Genomic DNA, 12,955 nt, shown 5'->3' with positions numbered 1-12,955 from the left:
GCTGTGCTAATTCAATAGTGGAAGCATTGGCACCCTGGKAGTGTACATCCCATCAGCCTCTTCCATTGTGAGTTAAGGAACATCCAGGTAACTATTACCCACTGTAATTTACTGAGGAGGTTCACGTTTTGCTCTCTCTTGCCACATTTTATTTCAGTAGGTTTTTTGGCTTTTCTCTGTCACATGTAGCATCCAGCAGTGAGACAGATTTAGGATGTTGGTGTGTCACGTATTTTTGAGAGGCAGCAAGAACTGATCTTTAATTTTCTGAAGCACTCCCATGAGCTGTAAGAATAAGACTTGCACTTGTGAATTCTTGTCTGCTTTTACTTTCTCTTTTATTTGTTTTTAAATTTCCTCTTACCACCCTTGAAATAAAGAAACATAATGACATAGCAAAAGAGTTTGTTTGGAGGTTTGGTGGATATCTTCACCATAACTGTGTATGTAGAATGTGATCTCTGGATCTTTGTTCATGTTGTCTTTGTTTGCATTTCCTTATCCTCCTGCTTTCAGGCAATACTAATCATGTGATACTTCTGTAACTTGAGGCTTTAAGTTGGTTTTTTTTTTAACTCAGATTTAGCTTTTTCTTGGATCCTCTTGAGAAAGCTGAGAAAAAATGAAAGTGCTTGAGGAAAAGTGTTGTGGTGTTTAATCTTAAAGGGAAGGGGGCAGATTCTCTGAGGTTATTTCCTTCCAACACAAAATCATCTTGAGGAGAGGTTGTTTCAAACTACAGCATGGCTTTACTTACAGAACATAATACAATATTGGAGGTACTGCTTTCAGTCAGTGTACCAGATTAGTCTACTGCACTCTGCCAATTGACAGAAATTCAATGATAGCTAAAGCATCAAAGTTTTTAAAGCAAGCATGTTTCGAAGTATCAGTTTATGTTTTTTAAAGCTACCTTTTCCTGTGGTTTCTCTCTTGTGACTCCTGATCTTTCATTTGTTTTTAAAATTGCAGAAAGAAAAGTATCCCCTTAAAAAAGAAAAAGAAGGAACTTAGTTCATCTGCATTTGCTGTTTAAATGTGTTTAACTTTATTCATGTAAAAACTGCTCAACACTGATGGGARGAATAGCCTTACATCAGTTTTGCTTGCATCTTGAATGTATCTCAGGCTTAATTTTTGTTTGCTTCTTTCCTTCAGGTTTTAAATGAAGAATGCGATCAGAATTGGTACAARGCAGAGCTCAATGGAAAAGACGGCTTCATTCCCAAGAACTACATAGAAATGAAACCCCATCCGTAAGTAGAACTTTGGGATAGGCTCCCTGGGCCTCCCCACAAACAGGAGGAGGGTTTTGTCCTAAAATTTTACCAGATCTACYCAAATGTATGGACAGATAAAGGATGGCTGGTGAGTTGTGTTCCCTKGCTGTAGTGTTTGCTGTAACTCCTTCCACAGTAGCTGTATAGCAGGGTCTTTTTGGGAGKCTTTTCTGGTGTTTGCTCTGTTTTTTAGGCTCAGATGGAGTGCCTTTGGGGTTAGCACACATAAACCAGCAGAAAACCCTTTAGTAGAGGCTTGTCACCACCACTGCCCCAGGAAGAGAGTGTCTGTGTTCTTGTGATGATTCTCRATTTTACTTACTGAGCAGCTAAGAGTAAAAATCATGGCATTCACAGCTCACCAAAAGGTGAAGGGAATTCGGAGCTGAGCTTGTAGTATGTCTGTCACATCCTGAATATAGAATCACAGAATTAAGGTGGGCAGGACTGTAACAGTCATCTGGTCCTACACCTTCCTCTCAAAACAGGCTGACCTCAAAGTGCTGTTACACAGGTATTGTTGCCTTATTCTGCTGCTCCAGAGAGCTGTGTTTGAGTTACTACTTTGAACCTTTCCCCATAGGTGCAATGAACCCAGCATATGAAAACTATAATATCTCATGACTGGGTATTTTCTTTGTATGAGTTCATGTGTTTCTGCTGTCTTCTGCTAAACTCTGRTTCTTTCAACCTTTGAGATCCTGCAACATCTGAGCAAGAACAGCAAGCTCTGGGTAATAGATTCAAAGGAAGGTTTAGGAGGGAGCMGCAAAACCTGTAATCAGGGTTTTTACAAGGAGCTGTAGTGTTTCATKTGCTCACAAAAACTGATGATTTATGTAAGTGTTGACTGTCATTATATAATGAAGATATTGCAGTTAAATGCAATCAAGAATTATTTTTCTAAGGGCTSTTTTGAAATAGCAGAAGGAAGTTTCTCAGGGACTGGGCCCCARGAAGGGAGAAGAGGTGTCATACTTCAGTGCAGCCAAGTGGGAAGTGAAGCAAGGACACAWAAGAAAATTCCGAAATTGTTTAAAGCCTTGTTTTCTGTAGTAACATGTCTGGTTTACCCTGATTGTACCAGTCCAGTGGGGATCACAGATCCACATTGCAATTTCTCTTTCATTGATTTGAAGCTTGTACCTTCTCATAACAWTTTTCCAGGCATTTGAGTTATCCTGCAGTGATGTCTCCTGTCATGATCTGTTTATTTTGTGATCATCCATGGTATTTTGTTGTAGATGGATAAAGCTGTCAGTTTTTCCCTTTTGAATATCAAAAGGGAATGAGCAATATTARAGCCTGCAAGTGGGCGAATTTGGTAGTGGCTTTTAAGCACAGCTAATTTTTTCTTATCTGAAGATGTTTAAACTGCTGATGGCATCTGGAGGGAGGCAGTGCCATGTGTCAGCAGTGCTGGGAGTCTTAACTACTGCATTAACAACCCTGGGAAATTATGCATAAGTTTTTATAGCATAATGTTGGCTTAGCTGTAGTGCAGAGCTCTCTAGTCATACAGGTCTCACAAAAAGCAAACTGCAGGCAGCTGAGCAGTGAGAAAGAGAATGTTCCTTTTCTCTAGAAAAGTATCAAATCATTTTCAAGAGGTTTTGGAGAGAAAGCAACTGAAAATGGCTTTAGGTCCTGTCCTAGGATCCAAGACATAAATCCTCCAAGCACATAGCTTGGTATTAAATGCAGYGTTTCTTCTTGTATTTTGCAAATCTTACAAATCACTGTAACTACCAGCAAATCAAGCTGGGAGGAAAATGTGACACCTCTCAGTGACCAGAGTTAACCTGAAGGGTTAATCTGATTTGCCACTTCAATTAACAAGGAAAGACTGAGCAGAACTAGGSAAGACAGAGAAGAGCTGCAGGAAGCTCTGGACAGGGAGGTTCCTGTGAAGGCACACTCACCTTGCTCTTGAAGGGGGCAGGGGAAGATTTGGCTCTTTATGAAACACACCATGGATCTGATCCAGGCTATCTCAGGTCTTTGTGCTTGTTATCAGCTTGTCCTGGGGATATTGCTGAAGTCTCACTTTGCAGTATTGTAATTTCTATGGAGGAACTTGGCCAAGTGAAATGATTGTGCGAAGTGAAGCTGAAGGAATTGCCAAAATGCCAATTGAGGGGAGGCTGGAAGCGATGAGAACCTGGGCTGTACAATCAGTGCAGCTCCCTCTGGCTGTGCAGCATCAGCAGGAATGTCTGGATTTGGTTCTGCAGTGCTGACAGGATGAGTTTTCACCTGCAGTCAGGAGCTAGTTGGAGTCAAGCCTTATCAGGCTTAGCCCTTCAGAAAAAAAGTTGTTGGAATATCATCATTTTACCCAATTCTGCACGTGATTTTTGACATGCTGTGATATTTGTTAATTTTTTCAAATATTCTGTAGCAAAAAATATGTCCACAACACTTCTACTGCTTTACATCTGTGTTTTTAAGTAGACAGTAGTCCTGCAAAATAACTTCATTTGTTTCTGAGGATTTCTTTTCACTTTTCAAGTTCTTTTACTCTGACTAATGTGATAGTGAAGCCATAAAACTGCAAGGAAGCTCAAGAATTGTGAAAGATTTTTAGTCTTTCTAYTTAAAGTGCCTTAGAAGCAGCTGGCAGAAACTTTAAGAAGTTTGGCATTGTCACTTTGGAAGTGTTATTTCTTCTAAAAGAATAGTACACTTCTACTTTGTGGTGATTCAATAACATTTAGGGGAAAAACAGGTATTCTGTTGAGGATTCAGGAAGGGTTCTTTTAAGCTCTTTCAGGTCGTCCTTATTTTACAGACAAAGKTGAGGTTGTTTTTTGTTTGTTTTTAAGATGAGACTTTGTCACGTGTGAGTAATTGAGAATTATTTGAGAACTAAACAGGATTAAGACGCTTTGTAAACAAGAAATATGGTGAGATATCTAAAATCATAATATAAAGTTTGCTTTAAGCAACATTTGGCAGAGAGTAAATTCAACRACTTCCTTGTCTTTCTGACAGTAGTGCCAAAAGTGCCGGAAATTAAATAGTGCCTTTGAATTCTGAAGGAGTTTCATTCAGTGTTTTCTCCTGGTTGATTTTTGAGGGCAGCAGAGTGCAGGGAGGGGCAGATGGGTCTCCCATGGTGATCTGCCACCTCCTCAGCTCAGGTACCAAGAAGCAGCACAGGTGCTAAGYCACCTAGAATGTACAAAATGCCATGAAGTTCCTCGTCACTGGGAATAAGATGGTTTTGCTTGAAACTTTCATTTTTTTTAAGTACACAATGAAAGTTTCAAGCAAATAAAGCAGGTTTGGTAATCAAGTAATCAGTCTTTCTTCAGCTCTAGAGGGAGTTTTCCCTTAGAAAGATCTGGTGACTTTGTGACGTCATGAGTGCTCCAGCTTCTCTTAAGAATGACTCTTTCAGGAAGGATTCTGCAACTCCTTCCTTTTGCTGCAGCAAGCCCTTCACTGCAGACAGCAGGCTGTGTGAGTGGAGCTCTTGTTATGAAATTCTCTCCTCTGAGGTCAGTCATCTGCGTGGGTGTGGGTGTGATAAGTGCTGCTGTCCTGTGTGATCTGTTCCTCAGAGCTGAAAGCTCTGCTTTTTACTYGTGAAGATGGTTCTGCTTTTCTCATGCCATGTGATCTACCACTCATCCCTTCTTTGCCTTTAATCTTGGATTAGTCTGGAAATGCAAATGTAAATGGGGGCAAGGATCCCGTGATCAGGCTGTTGGTCAGGGCTGACRATCTGGTGGCCTGGCTTGTGGCTCTTGAGAATTTTGGATGTGGTTTCCACGAGGCACCTAATTCATGTGACTCCTGTGAAAGTTGCTGGATTGTCCTGCTTGTGGGGAAAAGCAAGAAAAGAGGCTCCTGAAACAAGTGTCATCAGCATCTTTTCTGGAACAGAGTCCCTGCTTAGCTCAGCACTCCTCTGCAATGGAGCAGAGAGACCTTGAAGGAACTTTTCTCACTCGGTCTGTGTGTAACTGCAGTCCTGGCACCTGCTTCAGCTTTCTGACAGATGATACCTGTCTTGGACTGTAGGACTCTCATAGGGCTCAGAGATTGGGCTCTGAGCTGCAGGAGCTAACAGCTGCTGCATGAAAGTAYTGATTCTCTCTGCTGAGGTAGTTGTGTCTTACCACCCGATCTGAAAGAGAGTAGARATTGATTTTGATACAAAATGTACTTTCCACTTGTGCAGGATGGGGCATTGCATAGACAGGATCTTGTTTCCACAGCTGTGATGTTTCTGGCTCTTCCAYGAAAGGATTAAAATTTGTAACTTTTCCAATTGTTTTTTCCTYCCCACACAGGTGGTTTTTTGGAAAGATTCCCCGAGCTAAGGCTGAAGAGATGYTGGGCAAACAGAGACATGATGGTGCCTTCCTCATTAGGGAGAGTGAGAGCGCTCCYGGGGACTTCTCCCTCTCAGTCAAGTAAGTCATGCCCAGGAGCAAWTGTGTGCTAATCAGGGATCTGCTGCTCCTTTGCACTGGTGAGTCCTTTACTCAGGTGATTGCCAATGCTGAGGAGCAGGAATAACYTCACAGATGCATTGCTGTCCTTCTGGTGACATTTATTCCCTCTCTAATAGAACARATAGCCTTGCTCTGGTTTGCAGCAAGGCCTACAGGACTGACCTGGTGGCAAGTGGCTCACACAGGCCCAGGCACTGTCTGGTGGCTTTTTTGTGGATACTATTCCTCCCTGTTACAGCCACAAAGTGCCCGGTGTGGACAACCTCCCATCCTCCTTCACTCCTCCTCTGCAGTACAAGTCACTATTTTATATTCCCTCTGTGTAGCACATTTGCAAACGTTTTCTGCTTGGTGCATGCTTTGATGATACTCCTGTTGTCTACCACCAGGACATGGAGCTGTGAAATCACAGGCTCGTTTGATCTCTCACAAGTGGTCTTAGGCTGAAGGAGGACAGGTTTAGATGAGGAAGAAGTTTTTTTCCCATATGCATGGTGAAGCCCTGGCACAGGTTGCTCRGAGAAGCTGTGGATGCTCCATCGCTGGAAATGTTAAATGCCAGATTGGACAGGGCTTGAAGCGACCTGGGCTAGTGGAAGATGTCCCTGCCTGTGGCAGGAGGGTTGGAAGGAGGTGATCTTTAAGGTCACTGCCAACACAAACCATTTTGTGATTCTCTGATCTGAAGCCACTCAAATAGAGGTATTAGAAACTTGAAAAGGTCTGYGAAGTAATTTACTGTAGGATGGGAGGGAATCTGGCCTCAGCAGTTTATTTTGGCTTTTTTTTTTTTAAATTATTTTCTATAATCTTCTCCTTTTTTACCATAAATAAACAAGATTTTGTTTAGAATCCTTACAGCAWTTTTTGTTATTCACATGCAATTCCAGCTGGCTCTGGTTTTTGTGGCTGTCAATGATCTGTTTCAACAAAATTTGTTTCTTTTTTTCTGGTCATCTTTGGTCTGTAACCAAATTTTTGTCCTTCTGTACAGCAGCACTGAGTCATGCCAGCAAACTGGATTAAAGCCACTGATTTTAGAGATGTTTATATTTCTGTCTCAGAGTCATCTGGGCTGGAATATTAGATATGAATGGAAGCTTCAGTTGAAGAAAATGCATTCCTTTAAGGAACAGAAAGTTACAATGGCATAGCTGGGCCTGCTTGTTCAGCCTGGTATTGCCATCTGGTGGTAATGTCTCAGTTGGGTAGGTTTTACTGTCTGTATAATTTAGGAAAATCCTTTTCCTAAACAGTGATCTGTAGGATTTGAAAATAGWGAGAAGCTCCCAGGCTGAGGAAGGCGAAGCAGTGGCAGCACCCAGGAGTTGTTTTGAGGCAGTGTCTGCTTTCCTCACTCATGCCTAGGAGCTGTGCATACCAAGGGGGAACAGTTGTCCTCTGTTTTCAGTGTTCTGGGCTGAAGTAAAAATCCCAATATGCCATTTRTCTGAAAAATCCCAGTGGACCTCTTCAGAGGTCCTGTTTATTCAGAGTAAAACTGTTGGAAATGCAGCTTCAATTGAATGCCATCATTTGTTGGAAAAAATCCTTTACACGGAATTGAAGTTGCTGTCTTATGGTGCAGCACCATCTTTGAACATTTTGGGGTTTCAGGGGTTTTTCTGTGGGTTTTGGAGGATTTTTTTGGTCACATTTTGGGGTTTTTTTAAGGACRTAAGACAGCCCTTTGCACAAGTCCACACTGGCTGTCTAAAGAGCCAATCCTACCCTCCCCATGGCAGTGTTTTCCCAGGAATTTGCCTGTAATGGGACTGGTGCTTGTGCATTGCATTGTTGCACATACCCAGGGGTGCTGTGGGAGGGAGGGACTGTGACTGTGGGAAGCACAGGACCATGGTAAGAGTAGCACAAACTGAAAGTGGTTCGAGTCAGTTGTGAAATTTCTGGGTGTGAAGAGCTAAACCAAAGTGTTTGTGCTGTTTGACTGGAAATCCACTGCTGGGGGATGTGAAATGGGAGGCACCGGATGTAGYTGTGTTACTGTGACCTTGCCAAGTCCATGGCATTTGTCCTTGGGATTCTCTGCACCATCTTCAGTGACACAGGTGACTGCATACATCACATACATCAAGAACTATGTGTGCTGGATACCAGCTATGGRATTGCATCTGTGTTATTAATGTGATTGACAGTTTCACTGTGCCCWGAAGGACCTTTTTGTTCCAAACTCTGTGCTGATGATCCCAAAAGTGRAATTCTCAGTGATCAATAATGAACTCTTTTGTGTTCTTCATTGTTTCCTCACAGGTTTGGAAATGATGTGCAGCACTTCAAGGTGCTTAGAGATGGGGCTGGCAAGTATTTCCTTTGGGTGGTGAAGTTCAATTCTTTGAACGAGCTGGTAGATTATCACAGATCCACATCTGTCTCCAGGAACCAGCAAATATTTCTCCGGGACATTGAGCAGGTGCCACAGGTAAGAGAAGTGTCCATGTAGAGTGCCCTTGCAATCAGCTTCTTGCAATCATAGTCCTAAACTGTGATTGCATTTAGAGTAAATGGATAAGGATGGAAAGAAGCTGACTGACATGTTTTTTTACCTGTGGAAGGTTTTTTAGATTGATTCTTTAGATCCTGCAGTCAAAATTACACTGGTAAATAAGCTGCACTGTTACAAAGCCTACCTGCACTCTTGGTCTGCCTCAAGTTCTGGCAAAGTATTATTGTTGCTGCTTGAACATGTGACTTGTAATGTTTATGGATTCTGTTGCAGGAAGGTCATTTGATTCCTGTGAATTAAAAATGGATTTAGTCCTGTTACAGGGCACAGTAAGAAAGGATAGGGAAGTGCTGGGTTCGTCGTTAGACTTTGTGATCTTAGAGATCTTCTTCAACCTGAGAAATTCTGTGATTTTTCTCTGATTTATGCTGGATCATGGCCAGAGCTGCAGCCTTCAGTGAGGCTTTGGTACTGGGCTTTCCTGAAGAGGTGGTTCCAGCATATGGAACATCTCTGATTTGGATCTAGCCAGTGTGAAGAGAATCCAAAAACTGTTGTGAAGTGCCAGCAGAGCAGCTTGTGTATATCCAGCTMTTTGTTTTGCTGCATTTCCCAAGTCAATCAGAATGTTTTGTTTCATGTAACTGCATGTTTTGTCAGCTCTGGATAAATCCTTTTGCTTCCCTGTAGAGCATTCTGGTTCTAGCCTGAAGACAAGGGATGTGAAATTGGTGCTGCTCTCCAGGTGCCACCTTTGTYACGGTTTGTCTGAATTTAACATCTGGCTCTGCCCTGCCAGGTCAGGGAGGATGAGCAAACAACTGGCTGAAAAGGACAAGCATGAAGAGACATCTTGGCCTCACAATTTTAAGACTGTAAATGTATTTTAAATGAACTGTTAGCTTTTCCATCAGAATGGAAGTCCTTGCTGACCAKGCAAAACGTTCCRTGACAGAAGAGWTAAGGAAAATGTGTAAAATACCAASATTCGGTTTTTAGGAGGAGCTTTGYGTAGATTGATATTATTTGTGCTGTYRGTTKGTGAAAACAGGACAAGTAAGCAGCAAGACTATTGTATTGCAATAGAACACAGATTTACAGTAGGTCACAGACTGAAAAATACTATAAAAACATTAGAATCATCTGCTTTATTTCAGCTTTTTTACAGAAACTTGACTGTTTTCTGAGGTGTTCTATAGCCTGTGTTTTGCTATTCTAGCACCTTGCTGCAGGTGGTGGGAGCTGGCTTGTAAGGAAAGGGAACAGCCYGAATGTTTATTGTTAAACTGCAGTGTAAGAGCAGCTCCTGCCCTCAGGAGCAGGTGCCTGCAGTGCCCTGGGTGATTCTCACTGTGTGTTTGTTTCTCTTCCCCSTTTCAGCAACCAACATACGTTCAGGCCCTGTTTGATTTTGATCCCCAAGAGGAAGGAGAGCTGGGCTTCCATCGCGGAGACTTTATCCAAGTCCTTGACAATTCTGACCCCAACTGGTGGAAGGGAGCGTGCCGCGGACAGACGGGCATGTTCCCACGCAACTACGTGACCCCAGTGAACCGGAACATCTAGAGATAAATATTAGAGATTATTTAAGGAAAACCAGAGAAACATTAAATACACATACAGAGCCTAACTGCAGCCAGTGACCTAAAAAATCACACGGCGGTAAAACCAGAGTCACCTTTCACCGTGAGGTGATCCTCCTTCCCTCAGTACGGAACTTCAGGGGCGGGGGGGAAGAGTTCAACTTACACACCAAAACTTATCTTAAAGGAGAAAAAAAAAAGGAAAATAAAAAAAGGAGAGAGAGAGAAAAAAATGAAAATAACAAATTTCCTCAGCTGCTCCTGGGTTATCCCCTTTTATTCACTCTTGTTGCGAACGAGTGTTTTAAGGTCACTTAAGGTCTCACCACCACAACTCTTCTTGATTCCCCCTCCTCTTCTGTCCGTCAGTGCATGAAGTTTTAATGCCATATAAAGTCCTAGCCATGCAGTTAAAGGAAAAGGGAGAAACTCTGCTGGTATTTTCTCTCTCTGCAAACGGTCTTCATTTGACATGAAGGGACATGAGAGAAGAACCAAATCCACAGTCCTGCCTTTAAAAAAAAACAAAAATCATCAGTCTCTGCTTTTGCCTTCAACCTTCAGCATTTCTTGCCTGGGAAAGATGAGGTGTTAATCTAATTTTTATTGTCTCTTCTCCTTTGGCACTTTCTTCTGAAGCTCAGCAGCTTCCAAACAGAGGAAGGGAGAAGAGTTGTGTGGCTTTTTGTTCTATTTTTTTCTTTTGAGTCACAGAGCTGCTTTGAGAAACTCCAACGTACAACTGAGGTTTATTAATGCTGTGCTGACAGCTTTTTTGTTTTTTCTTAAAGGTGTACGGTTGAGCACATTCTGTAATTTTTTCCATAGTGCCTTTCCCTTATTTTCTTTTTTATTGTTTTTTAAGTTAAAAGGACAGTCCAGAGCTTTTCAGAAGGGTTTTTTTTCTGCCTACATGTAAATAAATACTTTTGTGGGAAGGGGGTAAAGGAGGGTGGTTTTATCAATGGACACTTGAGAAAAATCTACAAACAGAGATGGAGCTTTAATCTTCAGATTTGTCTTACTGTTCAACTTCYCTTGTTCCAAGGAAAATAAAATCAAGGCATTCAAGTGGCAACTTAGGCTGCTCAAAGGTGGAGAGCTGCAACCAGGAGCCTCAAAAGAAGTAAGAGGAAGGGAAAGTTATGATCAGGGAAAATGAGTAAGAATATTTTGGGGAGGGAGGGTTAAGGGGGGAATTCAATAAATAATAGCCCTGAGATGTCCTACAAAATGTACATTCCTTTTGTGGAAAACTTAATAATGCAGAGAAACCTCAAGAAATAGTGCTTGAAAAAAGAACTTTACGCTCTTAGTGAATGTTTCTATGTGATGCATGTGACCAGCCTGTCTCCTCGGCCTGGATAGGCAATATTTGCAGTCGTGTTGCTCTTGAGAAGTGGAGTTGGCATCCCTGTTCTCCAGTCTCTCCTCCCTCCTCAGGTCAGTGTTCCTGTTGAAGTAACTCCCTGCCCACTCCCGTTCACAGCAGGCTGTGTGTGACTGTTCTCTCCACCCCGCACCCCCGGGGCATTTCTGGTGGCCCTTTRCTCCTCACCAGAGCAGTGTGACATTAAATTGGACGGAAGGAAAGCAATCAGCCCGCAGCGCTCTCTGTGCCAATCTTCAGTTGTGTTGTTTTTCCCTTGGCAGCCGTTTGGCTGGATCCCTTCACCCCACCAACGCATCCCAACCTGCAGCGGAGATCTCCTCCCGCCCTGCCTCAGCACGGGCAATCTTTTGTTGGAGGGTGCCTTTTTTTGTACTAARTGTTACAAAAGTTTTATTCCTGAGATGGACTCTGCCTTACACTTTAATTTTCCAGCAAATGAAAGAGAGAGCTACCCTGTAGAGTATTACTTTCTCCCCCTCTCCTTGCTAGCTGTCACTCACTTTCTTCCCACTTTGTAAAGTGATTGGAAAAGGAATCTATGGCATTCTACACCTGGACCATTTGATTGTTTCCTTATTTTGGAATTGGTGTATATCATGCAGCCTTGCAGACATATGTCTTGTGTGTGTATATATATTAAAAAAAAAATTCCGTGTTTAAATAAAAAAAAGGCCTATGTACTTAATCCTTTAACTCTGCAGCAGCATTTGGTAGATAGTAATTAACTGTGAATAATAAATATACATTGAATTCTTCACTTGAGCATCTGTCTGTTATTTCAGTTAGCTGACCCAGGTGTGACCGAGCTCGTAGTTCAGACACTTGTGAAGTTTTTTGCTGAAAGGGGGAGGTGGGTGTTGGGCTGGTGGAAGCACAGCAGGCAGGCTCAGGCTGCTGTGGCTTTGGCTCTGCTCCATCAGGGCCCTGCAGATCGTTTTCACTTCTGCTACCTAAAGGAGAACAGCTCAGTTCTGCTACCAAGGTGTGTGAGCAGCTCTCTGCAGCTTCTCMGCAGCCTTTGCTAATGGTCAGAAACTGCCTGTGGGTATGAACGYTGTAATCAATTTTAATATAAAACAGGAAAAGGCCCACATGAGAATTTTGAGTGTTTTTTTTAACAGTTCTTAGTTGTTATGCTTAAATACTGACAATATCAAAGTGGAAATGCCTGGATATCCCTGCAATTCGTTCTGTATTTTTTCTTTTTTTTTGTGCCAGAAGTCAGTATGGAAAATTTGCAGTGTGGCTTAGAGCACTTGGCTTTTTGTAATGTAGCAGAGCATGWTGCTCCAAGGGGTGTGCTTCTGTAGTTTGGGTAGTTTAGATAATCCGGCTTCCCTTGTGCTTTACAGAGACAAGGGAAGGGTTGTTGCTCTGTGGTTGTGTGTAGTGGAGGTTGTGGGCCAGGTGCTGACCTTCCCCTCTCGCAGCGCTGGYTCACAGGACCAGGGAAGGASARCRGAGMTGGGGAAGGGTCTGGATCAYAAATCTCATGAGGAGTGGGTGAGGGAGCTGGGGYTGTTTAACCWGGAGAAAGGGAGGTTCAGAGGTGACCTTGCTCTCTACAGCTCCCTGACAAGAGGGTGCAGCCAGGTGGGAGTCTGGCTCTCTGCCCAGTGTAACAAGTGACAGGGCGTAATCTTAATATGCACCAGCGGAGCTTTAAGTTGGAAGGAGGAATTTCTTCATGGAAAGGGTGATTGGGTCTTGGAACGGAATGCCCAGGGAGGTGTCTGAGGAAAGACTGGACATGGCACTCGGTGCTGTGG

The 12,955-nt window shown here is 42.7% G+C and overlaps 1 protein-coding gene across 1 annotated transcript in view; it reads left to right on the top strand.

The window, feature by feature from the left end:
- GRB2 (growth factor receptor bound protein 2) overlaps window positions 1-11,937 on the top strand; it is a 44,993-nt gene extending 33,056 nt beyond the window's left edge. Inside the window, exons 2-5 of the mRNA XM_057381390.1 lie at window positions 1,159-1,256; window positions 5,582-5,704; window positions 8,018-8,186; window positions 9,591-11,937. Coding sequence (XP_057237373.1) covers window positions 1,159-1,256; window positions 5,582-5,704; window positions 8,018-8,186; window positions 9,591-9,776 — 576 coding nt within the window. The 3' untranslated portion in view covers window positions 9,777-11,937. The remainder of the gene's footprint in view (window positions 1-1,158; window positions 1,257-5,581; window positions 5,705-8,017; window positions 8,187-9,590) is intronic.
- Window positions 11,938-12,955: the final 1,018 nt, after the last annotated feature.

Source organism: Malurus melanocephalus, unplaced genomic scaffold (assembly GCF_030028575.1).
Source record: "Malurus melanocephalus ecotype Western Australia unplaced genomic scaffold, MMel_1.1 scaffold_509, whole genome shotgun sequence".
Classification (NCBI taxonomy): Eukaryota; Metazoa; Chordata; class Aves; order Passeriformes; family Maluridae; genus Malurus; species Malurus melanocephalus.
This window is presented reverse-complemented; position numbering and strand designations above follow the sequence as displayed.